Genomic DNA, 24704 nt, shown 5'->3' on the forward strand with positions numbered 1-24704 from the left:
ATTATAGAAGTCCAAAATCAAGGGGCCAACAGGGTCATGCTCTCACTGAAAGTTCCCTATTTCTTTTCATATATAATTCTTATATATAAATATATATAACTAAATATATATTTTTTTCTTATATATACATATGTGTGTATATATATATTTTAATTATAGTTGGACACAAACCTTTAGTTTATTTATTTTTATGTGGTGCTGAGGATCAAACCCAGGGCCTCCTACATGCTAAGCGAGCGTTCAACCGCTAACCTAACCCCAGCCCCAGTTCCTTGTGTCTTCCTAGTTACAGCTAAATCCTGCCAATCTTTGGGTTTACCTGGCTTTCAAATGCATCACTCCAATCTCTAACCCGCTAAGCACCCCACACCCCATCATTCTTCTTTACTCAATTATCTCTGTGCCCTCTCATTTTCTTATAAGGATATCAGTCACCACTTTTATGTATATCCTCATCCAGAATGACCTCATTTTTACTAGTTACATCTACAAGACTACATTTCCCCAAAAAAGCCATATTCTGAGATTTCAGGTGAATATGAGTTTTGGGGAATACTATTCAATTCACTACACATACACTGTCTTGGTTACAATAGTTTAATGAATTTACAGAGCAGTTAATAAGGCTGCCAACTTCTTCAACTTGTTTGAAATTTCTTTGCACATGCTAGTTCCTCTGTGTTTGGAAATAAGTTTAAGAATCAGTTTTGCATTTCCTACAAAAAAAAATCTACTTGCTGTTATGACTGGAACTGAACATAGAGAGGACTGATAATTAATCAACTTGAGTTATATTCATCGGCTTGGTATATTTTCTTCTATTAAGGTTTTCTTTAATTTATCTCAGCAATGTTTTATAGGCTTGAAGGGACAGGTTTTAAACACTCTTTGTTAAATTTATTTCTAAGTATGTTGTTTCTTATTTTAATGTGTGCTGTTTTAATAAAATTTTTAAAATTAATATTTCATTTACCTCTAGCATATGAAAATATAATGATTTTTTGTACACTGACCTTATGTTCTGTTAAATAAAGACCTTTATTAGTTCTGGTTATTGTTTTCTAGGGTACTTAAGTTTTCCTACATAAACAAACATGTCAACTGTAAATAAAAACAGCTTTCTAGGAAAGAGATGTAGCTCAGAGCTAGAGCACTGACTTAGCATACATGAGGTCCTGTGTTTAATTTCCAGTACTAAACAGAAACAAACCAAAAAAAAAGAAAACAGAAACAGTTTTACTCTTCGTTTCTGATTTTCAAACATTATTTGTTTTTTTTACCTTTTTGTATTGGTCAAGATTTTCAGTATTATATGACAGAGAATGAAGAGAATAGAGACACCTTTGCTTTCTCCTTTTTGGAAGAACATTTTAATATTTCACCATTAAGTATGATTTTAGTAGAAGATTTTTCATAGATACTGTTTATCAGATTGAGGACATTCCTTTTTGTACTAGTTGCTAACAGTTCTCCCTAAATTTTTAAAAGTGTTTATTCTGCATCTATTGAAAAAAATCACGTGGCTCTTCAAATGACACCAACCTTGCATTTCTGGGATAAATCAGACTTGGTAATGATGAAATCTGATTTATATATTACTAGTTCAATCAGCTAATATATTGTACAATGTTTGTCACTAGTATCAGAGGTATACTGACTTTATAAATTAGTTAGAAAGTGTTCCCTCCTCCTATATTTTTTCAGAGTTTCTTAAAAATTAGTTCAACATAATCTTTGAATGTTTAAAAGACCTAATCAGTGAAAACACCTGTAATCCCAACAATCTAGAAGGCTGAGGCAGCCTTAGCAACTTAATAAGACCCTTTAACAACTTAGCAATATCATGTATCAAAACAAAAAATAAAAAGGGCTAAGGATGGAGCTCAATGCTATGGCTCCCCTGGGTTCAATCCCCAGTACCCTAAATAAATAAAAGAGAACAAAAACAAAAACATCTGGGCCTACATAGTAACTAATTTTTAACTGCACTTATTTTACTGGCTATTAATCCTCTGTCTCTCATAAATGTTAAAATATTGCCTATCATAAAATCACCATTCATTTTTATTATCTTTATTTTTAAAATAAATAAAAAGCACATTTGGTATATTCATATATATTCATATATCCTTTTCTAGTGTTATCTTCTATTCTATCAGTTATGTACTATACTCTAGTGATACTGAAAAATTTGCAGCTCCTTACTTTACCATACAGACGGTAAATAACTATGATCAAATCACAACCTTTTGAGCCTGTTTTCTCACCCATAAAATGAAAATATTGCAGAATCAAAAACTTTTTAACGAAGAATAACTACTATTATGATGATGATGCATTATTTTACCTTCTATTTACTACTATTAAACCACCTATTAAAACACCTTCAGACTTAATTGACATTTCCCTGTGAACCTTCCCTGACTTGTCTAATTACTCCTTCCTCTATGACTCTGTAGTCAAAACACACCTATAACAGCACTTATTATAGTTCATTATATTTATTTATTTACATATTTTTCTTTCCTTCTCTAATCTGTGAAGCATTCACAAATGTAGGGATTGTGGTTTAAGCATACTTCATTCCAGTATCAAGCATAATATGTATTATACATTATTATTTGCTACTCAACTCTTTATTCAAAGAGTCAATGAAAATAACAATACTATACTTTATCCCAAAAGTGGCCCTACAATATAGAAAGGATAAAAACATCAAGAGAAACTAAAGCTCAAAGAAGGTAAAGCAGTTTACTCACAATTAACAACTTTGTGGCACACATTGAGATTAGATAACAGGAATTTTCTTCTCAGGTTCACAAAGAAGCATGTTTTAGAGAAAGGAGCACTGGCCAAGAAACTCAAAGACCACAGTTCCATGCCCAAATATGCATTTATTTTCTGTATTAACTTTTTAAAAAATCCCTAAATTCTTTATTTCTTCATCCATAATAAGGATAATTCTATTATAACTCTGATTAACTCATAGAGTTATGAAAGCTCCAATATATAGTGTTTTATAAATTCTAAAGCTCCACATACAAAGTATTATTTGCTAATGGGCCAGTAATTCACAACCTTCTTTTAACACTCCCATATTAATTAACCACCAAATACTGATTGATCCAGCAGGACCTCACATATTCACTACTTCCTCTTTTGGGGGGTGGGTGTGGGGTTGGGTACTGTGGATTTAACTCAGGAGCACTTGACCATTGAATCACATCTCCAGCCCTATTTTCTGTATTTTATTTAGAGACATAGTCTCACTGAGTTGCTTAATGCTTCACTTCTTTCTTTCCCTCCCTCTCTCCCTCCCTCCCTCCCTCCCTTCCTTCCTTCCCTCCTTCCTTCTTTTTCTTCTTTGCAGAGGCTGGCTTTGAACTCACAATCCTTCTGCTTCAGCCTCCCGAGCCTCTGGGATTAAATTAGTTCCTCTTAATCATTACTAAATACCCTGATTCAACTTCTCCCAACGTCTCCCCAAGATTACAATAATAATCTAACTGCTGCCCTGCTGCTAACCCATCTTCCATTTTTTTCTTTCTTTCTTTCTTTTTTTTTTTTTTTTTTTTTTAGAGAGAGGAGAGGAGAGAGAAGAGAGAGAGAGAGCATTTTTAATATTTGTTCAGTTTTTGGTGGACACAACATCTTTATTTTATTTTTATGTGGTGATGAGGATCAAACCCAGCACCCAGTGCATGCCAGGCGAGAGCGGATTACTGCTTGAGCCACATCCCCAGCCCCCCTATCTTCCATTACTGCCTAAGTACACCCTAGTGTGTCCCTGATCCACTTGAAAGCTTTCAATGGCTTTTCATTACCTTTTCAATACAATTTCTTGAACAGTCAAGCTATCTTGCCCTATGCTCATATCTAGTCTTATTTAGCATGAATAGCTCTAAGGAAGATAGACAGACAAACAGACATCCCCTTCTGTGCATCTGTATCTTATGAACTTGGAAATTCAGCAATTCATTCTTCTGTAGAAACTACCTGTGCTTCCACAAATATAACTACTTTGTTTTGGGGATTTCTTTCCTCCTTAACTCTAAAACTTATGTTGCTCAAACAACACTTTTCTTCAAAGTCTTAACCAAATTTCCAACTAGAAGGTAATTCTCCCTCTCACATTTTTTCCTTCCTTCCCCCAACCCAAGACTTTTTAGATTTCCTGTTTTATACAGTTATCTACCGGCATGCTCTCTAGCCCTTACTTTAAGATTTATGGTTGACTGACCATGCCTAGAACAGTCACATTCATATGTAAGAGTCAATAAAAATACTTATTAAACTGACATTTTCTATCTGAGTTAATGAATTTTTTTTTAAAAAAATCCCTCTCAGAATCTCTAATGTTTAGCACTATATTTTGTTTTGCTTTAAGTTCAACTGTCTATAGATTCAGTTTTCTATAACATACATTAAAGCTAACTGGAGATTCCTGTAGCAGTTCCAAAGTCCAAGAGACAAGTTGATATTTCAAAAATTAAAAGAAAAAGAGCCAGGTGTGGTGGTGTGTGTCTGTAATCCCAGTGACTTGGGAGGCTGAGACAGGAAGACTAGGCAGCCTCAGCAACTTAGAGGGTCCTAAGCAACACAGCAAGCCCTTGTCTCAAAATTCAAAATAAAAAGAGCTGGTGATGTGGCTCAGTGATAAAGCATCTGTGGGGTCAATCCCCAGCACCAAAATAAACAAACAAACAAATAAACAAATAAAAGAAATAAGTCAAAATTCTGAGGATCTTTCAGATCCTCTTATTTTTGGGTATGTTTTTTAAAAGTACAAAAAATTAACCATCAGAGAAAAAGAAAAATTATAGCACTAAATTATGCAAGAGTAAAAACTCAGCTGGAGGTGAATGTTTTTAACATTTATCTGTGCACGACTCAGGCTGACACTTTGAAGAGAAGAATGTGACAGCTTACAAGAAAACAAACTCACTCATTCCCCTTAATTTCTGAAGACTCATGAAAGTCTGACAGGCCAGTCACAGGGTGATCTCTCATGTGTATCACCCATGACAATTATGGTTTCAATAAAAATATTCTCCAAATTTAATATGGTACAATTGGTTTTCAGAAAATAGCCAGTCTTCTATTTTCATACTTAAGAAGGCATACCTCACAAATTTGCGGCTAATTTGTGGGTCTAAATAGGACTCTTCAAAAATTCTACCTCATGGCATCAAAAAAGGCACAAAATTAATGTGCTGGCAGCAAGTAGGTGATGAGAAAGGCTGAGTGCTCCCAAGGGTCTGCAGTGATAACACAGGGAAAGGGATGGCGGAAGAGTCACCCTGTCTCTCTACTTCATTTTGGCTTGGTTTTTCTTTTTAAACAACTATTACAAAATTTCCTATGGATTTTTCAAAGTGCTATGACTCAAATATGGAAAATACTAACAAAAATTATGGCTCATTATTAGCATTTATAATAATATAATAAATGCTAATAGATAAATGAAATACATAGAAACTTGAAAATATTAGCCCTACAATTTACATTGGATATAACCTGCATTTGTCCTTATATTCATTTAATAGTTGTTTGATAACAAGTAAATCAAGCTGTTATAGGCAGTGTTCTTTCCTTCCTATCAAGGGTTGCTAGTAAAAAGGGAAGGTACAGTGATAAATGATGGAATCTCCTTTTATTCTTAATCTATATCCCCATCACCAATCTCTTATCAGTCAATATAGGGAGAAGAAGGAGAAATAAAGGGAGAAAGAGACCTCCTACCAATCTTTACCACAGCCTCATTGCAACCTCTCCTAATCAGATGTTTCTAATAATAGAACTCTGCACTCATTTCTCACTTCAGAAAACAAGCCATTCGAGATTTACAACTCACAGGCTTTTGTAGATGAGATGGAATTTCATCATCAGTACTAATTCCAAATAATGAACAATTAATCTGGGGATACAATCAGTTTAGAAAAAATACCTTCCTCCAATTCTTGAAACAAAATATACCTCTAATCAAAAACAGTCACACTATTTCCGACACAAATTCCATTAGACTAAACATGAAGAACTATGTAAGCTTATGAAACATGAAAGAAGTGCTTCTCTAAGCAGTATTTACTGTATAATCGCTACCCTTTCCACGTTAATAAAATGCACAGAGTACTATTACCTTAGTAACGACAAAGCATGATAATACCTCTTCATTATTCTCTTTCTCCAAAGAAAAATTCGCTCCTCAATACTGTTATAGTAAATGATTATTCCCTAGGGAATAATCCCACACTGGCACAAGACAGTCTTTCCCATCTCTCATTTCTATTACCATACAGTTACAAGGTCATCTCCATCAATCATTTTTGCAAACACCACCAAACCACAATGCTATTATATATAAGCTAACAGATATTTTCAATACCATACAGTCACACTATTATCTATCTTTTATAGACAGGCAATCAAACTCAACATGACAAGATTTCTGAGAAATAACTAAAGACAATGGTAAATTCTCTGGTCCCAGAAGCAAAATGGATTTAATTTGTTCAAGAAACATAGGCAAGCAATAACTTCAATCTTTTACTATTGTTTATATACACTTGTAAACAAGATTTTTTTGACCTCTAAGAAGTACTTCGAAAATACCTATTTTTACTTTTAAGTAATTTTTAAGATACTTCAATGACAGCTTATCACACCACTAGCAAAAATATTTCCATAAAAATCAAGTAGTGTGCACATATACTTATAGTATTTAATTCCTAAATTACCCAGTATGAATAAATAATCAATATTACAGTCTGAACTTCAACTATATCCTGGCTAAACAAACTTAATTTTCCCAAAGGTATGAGGGCACCCCCTGGTGGCAGATTATTTGGAGAAAAAAATAAGAATGCATTATTATTATAGTTAAAACAAATGCTAATACAATGAAAATCTTTTTTTAAAAAATTAGCCAAGTTCTACATAGTAGCTCAATTATTTAAGGCAATATAAAATCTTAAAAAATTCAAAAGATGATCACAGAATGTTAAGAAATATCTCAGGCTCCTTTTTGAAGGGCTCTAATCTATAAGCCGCTTTTAAAAAGAATGAGATGTCAAATGCATAAGGAACCTTAGAGATAAGCTAGTACTAGCCAACCAAACTCTCTGCAATGATGAAAATGCTCTACTGTCCGGGTTTTCCACCAGCCACATGTAGGTATGGAGCATTTGAAATGTGGCTAGTATGACTGAGGACCCAAATTTTAAATTTTATTTAATTTTAATTAATTTGAATTTTAACAGCTGTACATAGCCATTGGATATTATTTGGGCAACACAAATCTTGTCCTATTTGCTTTCCTGCTCTGAAATAGGTTACCAGAGCAATCCAGGGAAGCATCCAAGACATGTAGGGTTCAACTATATATGACTAAATCTGATTTTTATTTAGTTTTTTGAATGTGCCCAATTTTATTCAACTGCATCAGGCTATTTTTGGCAATTGTAATTCATTTTAAAATAACGATGAGTTTGAAATGGTCAAATATTCCTCCTGAAATAATTTTGGCTTTAAGGCCTATATAGGCCCAAGACATGTGAAGACTGGTATAGGATTTAGCTGTATCAAATAAAACTGATTAAGTCGCAACCTATAATCTGGGGCTTTTGTTCTTATATCTTGGGAATTAAAAAAGTAAATGGGTTCTTGAAGTGTAGATTTGCTGAAGTTAGGAATCTGCCCAATAGGTCCCTTCTACTCAACTCTAGTCATGCTGCTAACACATGTGGCACACCCACTTTGGGAAACAAACACAAAGATTAAACACTGAGAGTTGAACTCGAAAGTTGGTGTACACCAGTCATTCCAGACTCAGGAAGCTGAGGCAGGAAGATCAGAAGTTTGAGGTTAGTCTCCACTACTTAGCAAGACCCTATCTCAAAAGAAAAAATAAAAAGGGCTGACAATGCAGCTCAGTGGTAGAGCACCCCTGGATTAAATCCCCAGTATTGAAAACAACAATAACAACAACAACAAACAAACAAAAAGATAAATACTGCAAAATCTCTGTCCTCTAGAAACTTCTTACATTTTAGGGTAAAAATGACAATATGACATACAACAACCATAAGGGTTATTGTGTACTGGTCTAACCTTTTCTCTCTAATATGGGGTGGTCGCTGCCAGTTTACACAATAATTCCTAAATCTCTCCATAAGAGATGGTAGCTTAAGATTCAAGATTTCCATGTGCTGGACTACTCTCCTTAATAACTGTGAACCTAGTTCCAGAAACACTTAATGGGTACCAGTGATAAGCTAGAAAACACTATGAAGACCTAGAGAAGTCCAGCCTCAGGAAGAATATAGACATTTTTTAGAGGTTATCATGCCATATGTGGCAAGTGCCTGGAAGTGGGCACAGATTTCTACTGTAAGCATACAAAGGAACTTTTAGAAGAGGCTGAGAAGACAAAAAAAGGTGCCTAGAGGAGACCAAGACTGAGCTGAGTCTTGAAGGATAGACTAAGAGCAAGCAAACAGCATGACAGAGAACCACAAGCAAATTAGAGTCATTAGACTATGATGTTTAGAGCTGGAAAGTGACAGAGAATGATGCTGGAGGGATGAGCAGAGGCAAGGTCACAAAATGGTATGAATAGCACTCAACAGACCTAAAAAGAGATTAGGTATCAATGGAAGGTTTTAAGACCCATGCTTCAGATAGCTCACAGTGTGTGAGCAGCACAAAGGATGGATTTGAAGGGAGTAACAAACTCACAGGAGTCAGCTATATGACTCATTGAGTCATGATGGTGGTATGGATAAGAGAAATGTAACAGAAACAGATGTAAGACTCAAGAAGGAAGTAAAATTATGGCATCTTACTATAAGATGAAGCAATGGTGGTAGATGAGCAGAAAGGTGGTACAGGCAGAGTGGGACATCTAAGATGATGAACAAACCTGAGTGAGTGAAAATGGATAGATGGTGGAACAGTCCTTTTGACAGAATTTGGAGTCAGAGTATGGTGATAAGACTAGTTTTAGGTACATATGAAATATCTAGGTAAATAAATCCAATAAACATTTAGAGCTAACAGCTGAAGATTTGAGTGTCACCTGAATTAAGTGGTCTTAAAAGTTTTTGACACCAAGTGCTAGGGACAGAACAAAGAACAAATCATAGCCTCCTACAAGGAAGAGCATAGAGGATGGACAAGCAAAAGGTCAATCACCTTTCTCATGATAACACCTGTTGTAAATAAGCAACCTGTAGCAAATACATTTTAAAAAATCAAGAACCATCAGGACTGGAAAAAAAAAATGTCCATTGCTTTCCACTAACTTAACCATTCAACCCTTTATTACAAAGTACTTGAGCAACACAACCTGGGAAATACTAAACAGAACCAAAAAAAAAGTAGCAATGGAGGCTTTAAAAATAGAAAGTATAGTAGGAATAAGTGAAGTGTGAGAGGAGAGGAACTCACAATTCACGCTCTTAAACAGAGAGCTGAACTAGGGTAACTGATCCAAGACGTTGGTTGCATGGGTTAATAAAGTGGAGGGTCTTACCTACACATTTGGGACCAGTTAAATAAGTGGGTAATCAACATGAACATCAACCGGAGTTGCCCAAGTTGGTGGGGTCACAGGTTAAAAGAAAAGAGGTGTCAAAGATGGGTGGATAAAAGAATGGGAAGAGGAAACAATCAGATGGCAAAGAATTCAAAGGAACAAAAGACTGCCAGAAGTTGGCTAAGGGTCCTCCTTAACTCATGCCTTTAAATGATGCCAGATCTAAGGCCACAGGCCACCAAGGTCACCTTTATTATATGGTTTTTCTAAGCTTCTTTCTATAATTCAAACCTTTGAACATAATCAGGCCTCCCGATCCATATTCAACTGATTTCTACCATGAATCCCCCGCCTTTTCTACCCACTTCTGTTTGACCTAATGTTTGGGCAGTGTGTTTAAATTGATTCAGCTTCTTCCCTAGGTGTTATGTTAAGGACCAAACTCTGATGGCATGCACCACAGTCACAGATAAAAACATGAGATACCACTTAGTTATTAAACTCTTGGGTTTTCAGTTCTTCACTTATTAAACAGAAATATAGATGGTATTTACCTAATGGGTGACTGTGAGATTTAAATAAGACAAAACAGTGCTTCACTGTACTATGTAATACTATGAAGTAAAGCTCTCAAAAATAAGTACTACTACTATCTCTACCACAGATAACAAACAGGATCTTCTACCAAAGATATCTCCAGGAGGATCTTATGGAAGAAATCTTCGAGGAGATAAGGCTAAGCCTGCAACAGATAAGTGTTCCCAACAGAACTGAAGCTGGAATGGTCTTTAACAAAAGCAGGTCTGGAGGTAGGACAGGACCATAAAGGGAAACAGAAATCAACTACCAGGAAAAAGGTGGTATATGTTGATAGTTAATTCAATATAGTAAGTGTTTCTGGAACTAGGTTCTGAGTTACCAAGCAGCAGAGACAGTGAGCAGCTTCAACATGCCACTCCCAGAGAAATGTGGTTTTTTGTTTATCTTTCAGAGCTGGGTTTTCCAGGGCTGAGGTAGATAAGACCAATAATAGTAAAGATGACTTCAACATATATCACTCTGAAGTTTATTGGAAAATATTCCACTTTTTACTGTGCTGAAAATGGTCCTTAATGTAGAAAATGTCTTTTTCTAACACTCTTCATGTAACTAAAGAACATCTGTGGCAACCAGATATTATAACCGCTCAGTTTAAGAAAAACTAATTGTTTAGAGAGCTTAGAATCTGATGGCCTCATGTAGTTAACATTATCTGTCATTACTATAGTAATAAATCATGAATGAGTACTTTTATTTACCAGTACCAATACTAAAATAAGAAGAAACACCATTAGTTCAGTCTTTAGTAGAACATAGTGTTAAGAGTACATTTCCTTTAGAAGAGGATAATGGACATATTTAGTCTCTGTAACAGAGCTTACTGCTTTTTATATAGATTGCACATTGAAATAGTTCAAAAATAGATCTAACATTCTGTTTTTATTTATTTGTATTTTTTTCCAGATAATATATATTACAATAGTCCCTCCAGGGTTAAGCATGAAATGTGATGAGTGAATTAAAACATAAGAATAATTATAAATTAATTTATTAGAAATTAAGGCATCCTTATGAAGCTACATACATAAAACATTAAACAAAACACTTCAGAGCTAGATGATAAACAAATTAAAACACAGAGGAGATTAAAACAGAATTATTATCACTCCTCTAACAGAGTAGGTTTCTGAATAATGAAATCAATGCCATAGCAACTCTTAAAACGAATGTCTTATATTACTATTTCAGCCAAATGAATAAATGAAAGGCTAGAGTTGCAGGATATTAATGTACTAGCTTAATTTCATTATTAGAATATAGGAGGAATTCTACTGAATGGATTTCTACTTTTGAGTATATTTAACATCCAACCTCTTTATCTATCACAGAAAGAGTGTTTTGCAATTACAAAATAATGCCCTAATTGCATCAGTGATATAGTGCATGGAGGGCTAAACTAAAACTGACATTCCAAAATAACTCAGCAAATTTATCAAAGCAAAGTGCTTCATTCCAATTGAAGCAATTTGTCCTATAAGATATGTACTATTTTAAAGAATCATGAATATAAAACCTTAAAAATATTCCACAATCCAAACACACACATTAACCAAGGGGAGCAAGGGTGGGTGGGGAAATTCCACACACATTGTACAAATCTAAAAGGCACATCCATCTGTTTTAATATTTTAGTGACTCTGATTAGCTGCCTTTTGGTTCCTACAGTTCTCATGAATTAAATTAAGTTGAGCTATAAAGTAATGCAGACCTTATTGATTCCAGAGACTGAGTCATCAAGGGAAGAAGTCCAAAAAGGTTAAATTTCCACTGAACTCCAAATCAGAGGTTCGAAAGCTAGAGAGATAAAGACATTAGCTGTAGTCTTATGAAACATTCAAGGCTGCTTTCATTTGATTAGGAGTTTGCTACAGGCTCTTTATGACAAATATAACAAGGACACTTTAAATTTTTTTAAGCCTTGAAGAAAGACTCAGAGAGTAGATTATTAATGAAGAATTATAAAATCAAAAGCTAAGGAACAATGGATTTATATGCTTTCAGAAATTCACTTTTATAGTACCAAAAAAAAAAAAAACCCGAAGAAAACAAAAACAAACAACACAGAATACAAAAAGGGTATCATCTTGAATAGTTATTGGATGAAGGCCACAATCTTAACTAGTTATTGGCTGAAGAAATTGATTCTGACTTAAACATTGGTTACAACAACCAATTGCCTTAGATCAACTTTTCCCAAACCATTTGAAAGAACTCTTCAAATTCAGTAAAATGTTTACAGATGGGTAGGGTGAAGAGGGGGGAAGAAATGAGGAAAAAAAATCTTTTACAATAATTTTGCTCTAAAATTTTTAACATACAAAAAATACTAAGTACTTTATAGTTCGAGTTATAAAATTAGTTGCCCATAATAGTAAGTCATATTCTATAAGGCCAGGAAGTCCACAACATACTACTTTTACATAAATGCATCAATGCTCAACAATGCATAAACACACAACTATTCAGATGCATTTTATGCTACTTAGTGATAACTGATTTATTTGCCTAATAATTCTAAATATATTTTAACTTTTTTATAACACAATGAAGAAAGGAATTAAAACTTCATTTCTTCTAGCCATTACGATATGTAAGATAATATTACTATATACACACACATAGATATGAGTTAACCTTGTTGATAATCTATTTTAATACAAGTTTATGTTGTTTTCCTGAACTTCTAGTGATGCCTATACATTATAATTTTTAAAGATTTTCACTGTCACATAAATTCAAAAAATGTTATTTTAGTTAAGCACAGGTATAACAGTACTTTGCCTCAATTTGGGGGATAATGAATTATGCTATACTTGGTTTGTTTTTAATTTTAAAATTAAACCTATCAGGGGCTGGAGTTGTAGCTTAGTAGTAGGGTACTTGCCTAGCATGTGTGAGGCACTGAGTTCGATTCTCAGCACCACATATAAATAAACAAAATAAATAAAGGTGTATCAACAACTAAAAGTATATTTTAAAAAAATAAAACAACATATCAAGAACTGAAGAAAAGGTGACCTAGGCATAAAATTTGATCTACAGTAAACACAGTTAATTTGCATCCTTCAAAATTAAAAATAATATCTACTTGCCTTTTAAAAGTAAGTAGTACAACTCATACATAGATGGGGGTGGAGGGGACTGCAAATTAGTGCAGCCACTCTGGTAAACAGTAGGGTGATTCATGAAAAAACTAGAAACGAGTGCATAAATGCATTCTACTGTCATGTATAACTAATTAAAACAAATTTAAAAAATTTAAAAAAAAACTAGGAATGGAACCACTATATGATCCAGCTATCCCACTCCTCAGTATATATCCAAGTGATTTTAAATCAATATACTACAATGATGCAGCCACATCAATGTTTACTGCAGCAATATTCACAAAAGCCAAGTTTTAGAACAAACTTAAGTGCCCTTCAAGAGATGAATGGATAAAGAAAATGTGGTATAGATATACAATGAAGTATTACTCAGCCATAAAGAAGAGTGACATGATGGCATTTGCCAATAAATTGATGGTACCAGAGACTATTCAAGCTAAGTGAAATAAGCCAATCCCCCCCAAAAAAAATCAAAGGTTAAATATTTTCTCTGATATGCAGAAGCTAATCCTAATCCAAAATGGGAGTGGGTAAAAAATAAATAGGAAAATACAATGGAGCATATGAACAGGATTGAATGGGAGGGAGAAAGGAGGGAATAAGAACAGTGCAATGAATCTAATTTCCATAATTTTCCTATGTGTGTGTGTGTATATATATATGAATATACCACATGAATCTCAACATCACAAATATCCACAAGACACTTAAAAAAACTATAAGTAAATAGCAGAGAGCTCAGTAGGGTAGAGGGAAGGGAACAAGAGGAAGAAAGAAGGGAGGGAAAGAGGAAGTACTGGGGACTGAATTAAAACAAATTACATTCCATGTTTTTATTTTTTATTCATTTTTAAAAAATGAGTTCTAATGTTATGTATAACTAAAAAGAACCAATAACAAGAAAAAAGGAAAAAAGTAAGTAGCACACAAAGTTCATTACTGATTGACCTCTTATATAGAAGAAATCAGCCTCTGAACTAAGTCATTAGACAATAATAAATGTTGCAACACATGCTCAGTATTTTCATAACTGTAGCAAAGACAAAAGATGCACAATTCCTCAGTTTTAATAAAGAACATTTTTGTATATATAATATGAGGTAAAGACTTTATATTTATAAAAGAAAAAAAAAGTATGATTTTCAAAGAGGAACATATCCCTAGCCAAGACACAGCTTTCTACTTGAAATTTTTTCATTTTTCTTTTTAAATGTCCTCAAACTGCTATACTTCTACCTTTTACTCTCCACTTTTAGCAGCCACCAATGCAAAAAACAAAAGCAGGAAAATTCACCTCATTTAGTTACTTATGGCAGTCTTTACGGAAAAACCAATAGAAGGGATTGTCTTTTCAATCCCTGACATAAAACATACAAAGGGAGATGAAATAGTCCCTAACATCCTCAGATTTCCTAACAACAAATTATCCACTTGATAAAAAATCTTGCTGTTTTAGAATTTAAGAGTTTAATTTTAGAATGTACAGGCTCTTTATATTAAATAGACAGTTTACACTCGTCATGAATGTATACTCAACAAGTCCACAAAATACGTGTATGGTTTACTGGATAATTATAAAGCAAATGTCCACATTTTAACAACCACCCAGGTCTAGAAATAGATGCCAGAATCACAGAAACAGGGGGAAAAAAAAAAAAAAAAAACCTCTTAAACATACCCTCAGGCCCTTCTTCCATCATTTTGGCTTTAATGTACAATATAAATTTCATGAGTTAGTTTACTAAAAATGAAATGAAATAGTGCAACAGGTTGTATGAGATTAAAGTATTTAAAACTCCTCTACAATACATTAATAAGAGAACCTTTCCTAACATACAGTATATTTTGTTAAAATTTGCTGTGAAAAACACCAGTAGTATAGTATATTGATTCATTTAGAATATAATTATTGAAGTGCTTGGATTTAATTTTGTGGAACACTACACAGGAGGGCCATAAAACACAAGATTATTTGTTCCTAGCACTTCTAACAGCTGGCAGTGAAGAAGACCAACATTAGCATTCAAGAGGCAAAAACACTAAATAACAAACATTTTGATTCAGTAGTACCTAAATATGTAATTATAAATTGCAAATTAATAGTCTGATATCTGTGATTTTGGCTGAGTTTTGACAAAATAATAAAAGCATCAATACTTCTAACTTCAATTCCAACAGAGAATGTTCAATAAGGGACTCAGAAGGATTGTGGGACCCTTACTTCTTGTACTGGATACTAGTCTGCAGGTAGTAACAATAACATGGAATCGAATTAAATGACTGTTGATAGTAACTACTCCTAAGTTCATTTGGTTTACAAAATACATTACTTACAGACTTAATCACAGAAAAATTTTATAAGGAAACAGATGTCAACAGCCTCAAAATAAATACCTGGAAAATATCAATCTTAATATACTGTTAAAGTTTCCCTGGATATTCTTCCTTAGCAAGGCAAGTCATTTGGTGTTCAATTTAACTTTTAAGTGAAGATTTTCCAATTTCTGTCAAGTAGCATGATTTATAGAAATGATAATGTACTGTATATTTTTAAAGGCTACAAATAAGGATATCAAATATTTTCAATATAAAGAAATTATAAATGTTTTTGACACATCAAATATGACTACCCTGAATTAAATGCCAAACAATGTATATATGCATTGAAATATTACAATAGTATCCCATAAAACATACAATTTGCCTTTATGTATCAAACTTAATAAAATTTCCAAATTCTGTTAATGAACAATGTTTAAGAATCCCTTAGATTAAACAGCACTCCTACTCTTGAGAGTAGACACAGTTAATGCAAAGTAGACAATTAATTTATAATTTAAAACCTAACCAAAAAATTGTTTCTTTTGCATTAAAGATCTTTTCCTCTACCATTATCATCTATATGTGTCTGGCACATCTCAATAATCACTGCAAGCCTGGGCAATAATGTCCCTATGGGCCATGACTTGATAAAGTTCTAAATTAATATCTTTGGAGATTTTACAGACAAGAAAGCATGCAAATGTATTAAAGGTCTTTTGTTAAATACATAAACAATTACAGAATAGCAAATGGTCACAGGAAAACACCTTTGAATCTCTAGATATGCTCTAGATAGATTTCCTCAAATTTCTAACACTGTAACAACTGAGCAAATAATTTATCAGCTAGGCACGGTGGTGTGTGCCTGTAATCTCAGCAGCTCAGGAGGCTGAGGCAGGAGGATTGCAAATTCAAACCCAGTCTCAGCAAAAGCCAGGAGCTAAGTGATTCAGTGAGACCCTGTCTCTAAATAAAATACAAAACAGGGCTGGGGATGTGGCTCAGTGGTCAAGTGCCCCTGACTTCAATCCCTGGTACCTCCCCCTTACAAAAATTATCAATTCAATGAACTATTATGGAACCATTACAACAACAAATTATAAAGCTACATATATTAGAAGACAGAACAAAATATCTTAAATATACATTTATATCTAGCTGGAATTATAAGATATTTTATATAGGCAACAACCTGAAGAATACGATAAAAGAAATTGTTTTTGGCATAGTTTTGGGCTCCTTCAAACCTCTGTGTTTACAAAGCAAATAAAAATCAGGTCAAAAATGCAATGACCCTTCTCCCTAAAGAACTATAAAACCATCATCAGCACCTTAGTAATCACCTCATATTTTATGATCTACACTAAACACAAACTTGCCATATATTATCCCTTCAGTCATGCTTCTTCGCAAGGTCACCAGATAAAAAGGAAACAAGGTCCTGTCTTGAGTATTCTGATTAAAGAGAGGTGGAAAAAATGACTACTCTACCTTATAGTAAGGTGACAGAGGTATTGTAACCAAAGGCATGTTTTAGTACCATCTCAAAGTATCAAATTTAGTATCACCTTTTACCAAAATTAACCACTGTATCCAATTTAAAACCAGAGAATTACAAAATACAAATGTTATATTCTGATAACTTAAGTAACAAAGAGAAACAACCTTTCAATTCATAAGAAATTAACTCTGTAAGAGTAAGAGACATTGAAATTCAAGGAGACCCTAAGATATCCAATTTCCTGACAGAGGGATAAGTCATCTATTACTTTATGTCTTCCTTTCAACTCAGGGAGTCAAAAGTTCAATAAGGCAACTCTGAAATTATTGGCACTATCTCAAAATACAAAATTAATTTGGATTCTACTAACATGATTATAAAAATTGCCCTTTGCAGCTGGCTTTTTTTGCAGCAACTAATAAACTAATCCTAAAATTCATATCAAAATGCAAAATACTCAAAACAATTTCCAAAAAGAACAAAGAGGACACAGGCTTCGTGATTTTACAACTTACTACAAAACTACAGTAATCAAGAGAGAGTGGTATTGACATACAAAAGATATATAGATCAGGGGAATAAAGTTGAAAGAACAAAATAAAGTTTCACATTGTTGTCAACTGGGCTTTGAAAAGGGTGCCAAGACAACTCAATAGGGATAGCAAAGTCTTCTCAAATGGTGCTGGAAAAGCTAAATTCCACAAGCAAAATAATGAAACTGGACCCTTACCCTTACCCTTACCCTTACACATGAGAAAATTAACTTGAAATGGATATTCACATGGAAAATAATAAAACTGGATCCCTAATTCAGTGTGAGAACAGAAAGTCCAGTGACCCATATTCAAGTGGTCCATATTCAAGTATTTGGCTTTAAAAGTAAAATTACTGGGGACGTAAGAAAGAAAAGAGCCAAAGGGGAAATAAAACAGTGATTACCAGCAGCTTATACCCAAGTATGTCATATTCACAGTCCCTTGGTAAAGGAGGTGAGAAAAAGGGGCCAGCCTAATCAAAAGTGAGAAATTGTGTAAGGGCTAAGATAAACTCACCCCAAAAAGACCTTCCCACCACAAGAGAACAGAGGGAGATAGAAACAACTAAAAGTACATTTCTTTAAATAACCCAATAGAGACAATAAAACCTGGGCAATGTTTCGGAATATTAGTACTCAGCCAATGAGGATCCAAGAGAGAGACCTTAAAGCACTACCCACTAGCAGATAAAATGCTGATTGTAACTGCTCTGGGTATGCCTGCTCCACAGATACCAGATCTTGCAAGAATGTCAATAAAAAACCCCTTTTTCTCTGTAACTTGTGTGTCTATTCCATTCTTTGGGTTTGAGCAGATGAGAATATCTCTAACATCATATAAAAAAATGAATACAAAAAGGTTAACAGAATTAAAGCAGAAGAAACTTAACAGTAAATCCTTATGACCTGTATTGGTTTCTTAGATATGGCACCAAAACCAGAAGCAACAAAATAAAAATTAGTCTTCATCCAAATTAAAAACTTTTATGCTTCAAAGAATACCATCAAGAAAATGGAGGGGCTGGGGATGTGGCTCAAGTGGTAGCACGCTCGCCTGGCATGCGTGCGGCCTGGGTTCGATCCTCAGCACCACATACAAACAAAGATGTTGTGTCTGCCGAAAACTAAAAAATAAATATTAAAAATTCTCTTCTCAAAAAAGAAAAAAAGAAAAGAAAATGGAAAGACAGCCCACAAAATAAGATAAAATATTTGCAAAGCATAGATCAGACAAGGTACTTGCATCTAGAATATTACAGAATGCTTATAACTCCACAATAAGAACATAAAGGATTTAAATATATTTCTCCAAAATGGCCATTAGGCACCTGAACAGATAACCAACATTAGTCATTATAGAAATGCAAATCAGAACCACAATGAGATACCATTATACCCAATTCAAATGGCTAAAATAAAAGACACACAAAAACAAGTGATGATAAAGATGTGAAGACGGGCTGGTGTGGTGGCTCAGTGGTAGAGTGCTCGCCTAGCATGCATGAGGCACTGGGTTCGATCCTCGGCACCACATAAAAACAAACTGATGTAGCCACCTAAAAACTAAAGATACATAAATAAATAAATATTTTTTAAAAAAAGATGTGAAGAAATTAGAACCATTATATATAATGCTAATGGAATTATAAAATGATGTAGCCACTTCAAAAAGCAGTTTGTCAGTTCCCTAATATATTAAAAAGTTACTATATACCCCAGTAATTCTACTCCTGGGTATATATTTAGGAAAAATGAGAACTTATGGCCACATAAAAACCTTTTCACAAATATTCAGAGCATTACTACTGATAACAGACAAAAACAACAACAATCCAAATATCTATCAACTGATAAACGTATAAACAATGTTTGATATATCTATACAATGGAATATTATTCAGCAAAAAAGCATAAAGTATTGACATGTAGTACAATGTAGATGATTGTTGAAAATGTTATACTAAGTGAAAGAAGCTAGTACAAGTAACATGCTACTTTTTAAATATCTCTCCTTTACACACTTTTCTAAACCTAATTATATTTCCCTCTATAAAATATTCTACCTACACTCCACAAAAGGTTACAAGATTTAATGTAATAATACATTCATTTTGATATACACATGTCCTCAATAATATCTCCTTTCTTTTAAAGCAGCTGAAGAATTTTAAGTCTATATACTGAAAATTACAGTATATAGAAGATATGCCTAGGAGAAAAATTATCTCAAACTTTTAATGCAAGTTAAATGTTAAACTTGAGTTTGAAAAGTAATGTCATTTAAATCAGAAAATTCTCATATTATACTGACATCACTATATCTGCTAAAAAATTATTTTATTCTAACCAAAACTTGTTTTCAAAGCAAAGAAAGTATAATTTCCCATTTTTAATATTATTCTCTGTTCTCCATCAATGGTTCTCCAAATATGGTCCTTAAACCCAAAACATCAGCCTTAAAAGTGCAAAGTCTAAGTTCCCAACTCAGACCTAATCAATCAGAAACTTGGGGAGAAGAGTGGACAATAAACTATGCTTTAATAAACCCTCCAAGAGTTAGATACATAATAATCTGAGAGCCATGGCAGTGCATTATACTGTCTTACAAGGACTTTGTGGAGATGATTTAAGCACTCTGGGAAAAAAAAAAAAAAAGGCTGTTAGTGTTATTCCTACTGTGTCAACTGCATTTTCACATTTCCAAACTCTTCCAAATTAACAGGAGGCATTAACTAGGAGGATTCACAATAATCTTATTGTGTGATTCCTGACAATGTAGTTAACCAACCACTTTGATTTGGATTACCACCACTAATCCTCTAGGGGACAGACAGAAATTCAGGCAGGGAGTAAGGACAGAAATCAGAAACATATCAATTTGAATTGATTCTTCTAATATTCTCCTGACTTTGATAACCCTTAAAATCAGTATGATAATCTGATCTGCTAAAATAAGATCAATAATTATTTATCTCCATAATCTTTATTATTTATCTCCACTTGCTAAATAAATGTAAGGCATTATACCAGGTGCTACAGTAGACACAAAATTTGTTAAGTTCCAGCTTCTGCCCCATGAAACTTTTAACTCACTAGATTATGTCAACACTTCACAAATAACAAGGCAAAGAGAAGGACTGCCATAAGATAAACTTAGACATCTACCTTAGAAATTCAAAGATAAACGGTATCTCATCTCTTAGAGAAGAGAGGCAGAAAAATGGGAGGTTAGGGAGGCAGAATTCAAAAAGAAAGGTGAAAAAGAGGGGTATAGCCATCCTTTTATCACAGAGGAAATGAGGCAGCAGGTAGTGGTACAGACTGCAGAGAAAAATCACACAATGATGCATGCAGTAATGAAAGAACATTAATTGGGTCAAACTGCCCCACCAGGAACAAACTATGTCACATTGGCCTAACAAGTCCATCTCTAAATCACAACTACTCATTTGTGAAATAGGAATAATAACAAGTATCTTAATTACTTCAAAGATATTTAACTGAAAATGAGCCAGGGAGGGAAAGGTGCCAACAGAAAGAAATAATAAAGGCCATGTTCAAACTTCAATAATTATTATCTATTAGGTAATCAAAATTGTGGAACATTAAAAACATTTCAATTCAAAACATTTCCATTTCAAAAATCACAGTTTCTATTAGTAAGTAAAGTATAAATAACTTAAATGATTCAAAACAACATGAGGAGAAGAATCAAATTGAATATAATTTTGTTAACAGATTATACATAAAAACATCTTTTCTTGGGAGGGGCACTTAATTAATTAGCAAAAATATACAGTCATTGTTTGGTACAGCTCCTTTGGTAAGTAGTAGTTTGGCAATTTCTCCTAAAGTTCAAAATACATTTACCAACAACTTATAAACCATCCTCTTGGGCATTTATCCCAAAGAAACAAAATTCTATGTTTATGTAAAAACCTATACACAAAAATTCATACAATCTTTAGTTGAAATAGTAAAAAACTAGAAACAACACAAATGTTTTACCACATAATACAATTCAGTAATAAAAAGAAAATAATTATAGATTCATACAAATAAACCCCAAGGGAATTAGGCTGAGAAAAGGCTAAACACTGTAATCCTTTTGGAATAAAAAAATTAGAGACAGAAAACAAATTATTGGCTACTAGGAGTTAGGAAGAAATAAATGTAGCTATAAAGGGGAAACACTAGTGAGTATGTGGTATTGAAATGGTTCTTCTGTAACTTGACTGTGGTGGTAGTTACATGAAGCCTCAGTAACGTGGGATATAATTACACATACAAACACAAATGACTACAATGAAATTAAAATAAATTCTTATGTCAGTTTCCTAGTACTGATATAGTTATGCAAGCAATCAACACTGGGACAGGTGGGGTAAAGGGTGATAGGACACCCCTGAACATTTCTTTGCAACTTCTTGTGAATCTATGATTATTTCAAAATAAAATGTTAAAAAAGGTAAACTGCCATTTTTTCAAAACAGATTATGCCCATTTAACTAGCATTGGTACAAAAGTGGTATTCTTACCCATTACTGATGGCATAGTAAGTTGCAACAATTCCCTGTAGAAAATGATTTCACAACACATATACATAACTATAAATGCTGTGTCCTTTTACCTAGCCATCTAACTTCTGGGAATCATCTAAAGAAATATTATCAAAATGGGAAAACACACACACATTCAGAATGTTATTATAGTGTAATTGGACACAACCTAGATGTTTTAATAGGCATAATTTTATCAAAACTTGGTCATGGATTATGTATCCATTGATAATACTTATAATGGTATGACAATATAACAGAAAATATGAGAATAAATCAAAATTCAAAATTAACACCTAATTACATCTTCCTAAAGCATGGATTTAAAACACAGGAAACTCCTAAGAATAAATAAGATAATTTTATTAGTATGAAAGAATCACAGGTATATTTCTCAAACCTTCTTATAGAGTTACAGTATTTCATAGCTAAAGAAATAAGCATACTTTTACCTTATCCCAGAAATCAACCAAAGCTGTAAAGTCCCATTTCTTAGAATATGCCACATTGTATTTCAGAATTGCATCCTATGGAAAAAAAAAAAAAAACAGAAACAAAACCTCATGATATAGCCACATGATTTACCTATGAATAGCCTGTCTCTTACAAATTACTTCCAGTAAATTTCTTAATGCCAGACAAGCTTCCTCTTACTATCAGCTTACTCCAGAGAAGTAGTTATGGACAAACAGAATGTATACTGATTTATTATTAACAAGAAAATGATATTATAAAGGTTAGGCAATAGGGGAAAGACATAACTACCCTAAAGCATTCATTCTAAATGGGGATAACATACTCCAAGTGGGCAAAAATTGGATCTTGGGGGATAAAAATTAACTTAGAAATTGCAACAATTCATGAACTTTATATATGTATATATGTGTGTGTATACGTGCACACACACACACACACACAGCATATGTGCAATATTAAAATTTTATATTGGTGGGAGATTAGGGAAAAATGTTTAAAAGGGCTTCTGGAATAGAGGACAATAATGAAAAAGACTGTGAAACCCCATCTTAAAGTATGAAGTGGTCCTTTTTGCTTCACTAACAGCTTTTAAAGGCTATATATAAGTGATTATCTTCCCCCTAGCAGTTCATACAAATTACATATTTACTGAGAATGAAAAATCAAAACATTATGCCATCTACTGGTGTAACTTTTAACTGTCTGAATAAACAATACTATCCAGGTGGTTTCCAGAGTCAGGTATGCATAATTCATTAGTTGTGCTGAAAGAACTTTCATTCTTTTCAATATCTATTTTGATTATTTTATTATACATAACATTAGTAAAGTTATAAATGAGTACAATTTATAAATAATTATATTGGTAATACAAACTCAAAATACTTTTATTGAAGAAATACACAAGTCTGAAAATTATTACTATAAACCTTTGAGATTTCCTTATCAATAAAGAAATTTTTAAAAATTAATGCTCTGCCAAAGAGCTTCTTAAACAACATTTCATGGCATACAATCACCAAACATCTAGGTTAAAAAGATAGCACAAAATGTATATTATTTATTTGGAATCAAGGGATATACAAGTTCCTTCAGGAAAAAAAAGAAATTGTCCATAAATAACATGGCAAGAAAAAGCTTTAATTTTTCTCACAAATCATAAAATAAAAATTTCTGTTAAGAATTCCTCAAAATTTAAGGAATTTTTTCTAATCATGGATATCTTATTTCAAAACCTCACATAAAGTAATAAATAACAATGTCTATAAACAGATGAATAGGCCAAGTGCTTGGCACACGCCTATAATCCCAGCAGCTCAGGAGGCTGGGACAGAAGGATCACAAGTTCCAGACCAGCCTCAGCAACTTAGCAAGATTCTGTATAAAAATAAAAAGGGCTGGGGATGTACTCAGTGGATAAGGGCCCCTGGTTTCAATGCCTAGTACTAAAATCAAAAATAAAGAAAAAAAATCAGATGATTGAATAAGCAATGCATATACTGGAGCAAACTACTGATATACTGAACTAAATGGGTGAATCTCAAAAACATTCATTCTGAGTAAAAAGAATAGACACTATAGTATACAGGATATGAGACTCCATTCATATAAATTGTACTAATCCATAGTGAAAAGAGTGGTTCAGTAGTTGTCTAAGGACAGTAGAATCGACTGTAAGAGAACACGTGGGGGATGATAGAAATGCTTTGCATCTTGATTGTGGTAGGGTTTCCCCCAGTAGATATAAATGTGAAAACTCATTAAAACACATACTTTAAAAGGATACACTTTCTTTTATGCAAATTATTCTTCAAAGTTGGTAAGGAAAAATAAATGGAACTTGCACTCCTAATTCCTTAATGGCATAATATAATTAGCATAAATCCCTTAGACACTTATCGCTCAGTATCTGCAGGGGATTGGAACAAGTCCCCTTGAAAATATCAAAATCTGAGTATGCTCAGACAAGTCTCCTTATATAAGATGGCATAGCATTTGCATATAATCTACACATCCTCCCATTCTTTAAATCATATTTAAATTATTTACAATTGCTAATCCAGCCAAG

The 24704-nt window shown here is 33.4% G+C and overlaps 1 protein-coding gene across 2 annotated transcripts in view; it reads right to left on the reverse strand.

Annotated features, from left to right (window-relative positions):
* The window catches only part of Parg (poly(ADP-ribose) glycohydrolase), a 115346-nt gene that overhangs the window by 74327 nt on the left and 16315 nt on the right, over window positions 1-24704 (reverse strand). For both annotated transcript variants that reach the window (XM_026410849.2, XM_026410848.2), the window contains exon 7: window positions 22612-22686. In XM_026410849.2, the coding sequence (XP_026266634.1) occupies window positions 22612-22686 (75 nt within the window). The remainder of the gene's footprint in view (window positions 1-22611; window positions 22687-24704) is intronic.

The sequence above is a fragment of the Urocitellus parryii genome, chromosome 5 (assembly GCF_045843805.1).
Source record: "Urocitellus parryii isolate mUroPar1 chromosome 5, mUroPar1.hap1, whole genome shotgun sequence".
NCBI lineage: Eukaryota > Metazoa > Chordata > Mammalia > Rodentia > Sciuridae > Urocitellus > Urocitellus parryii.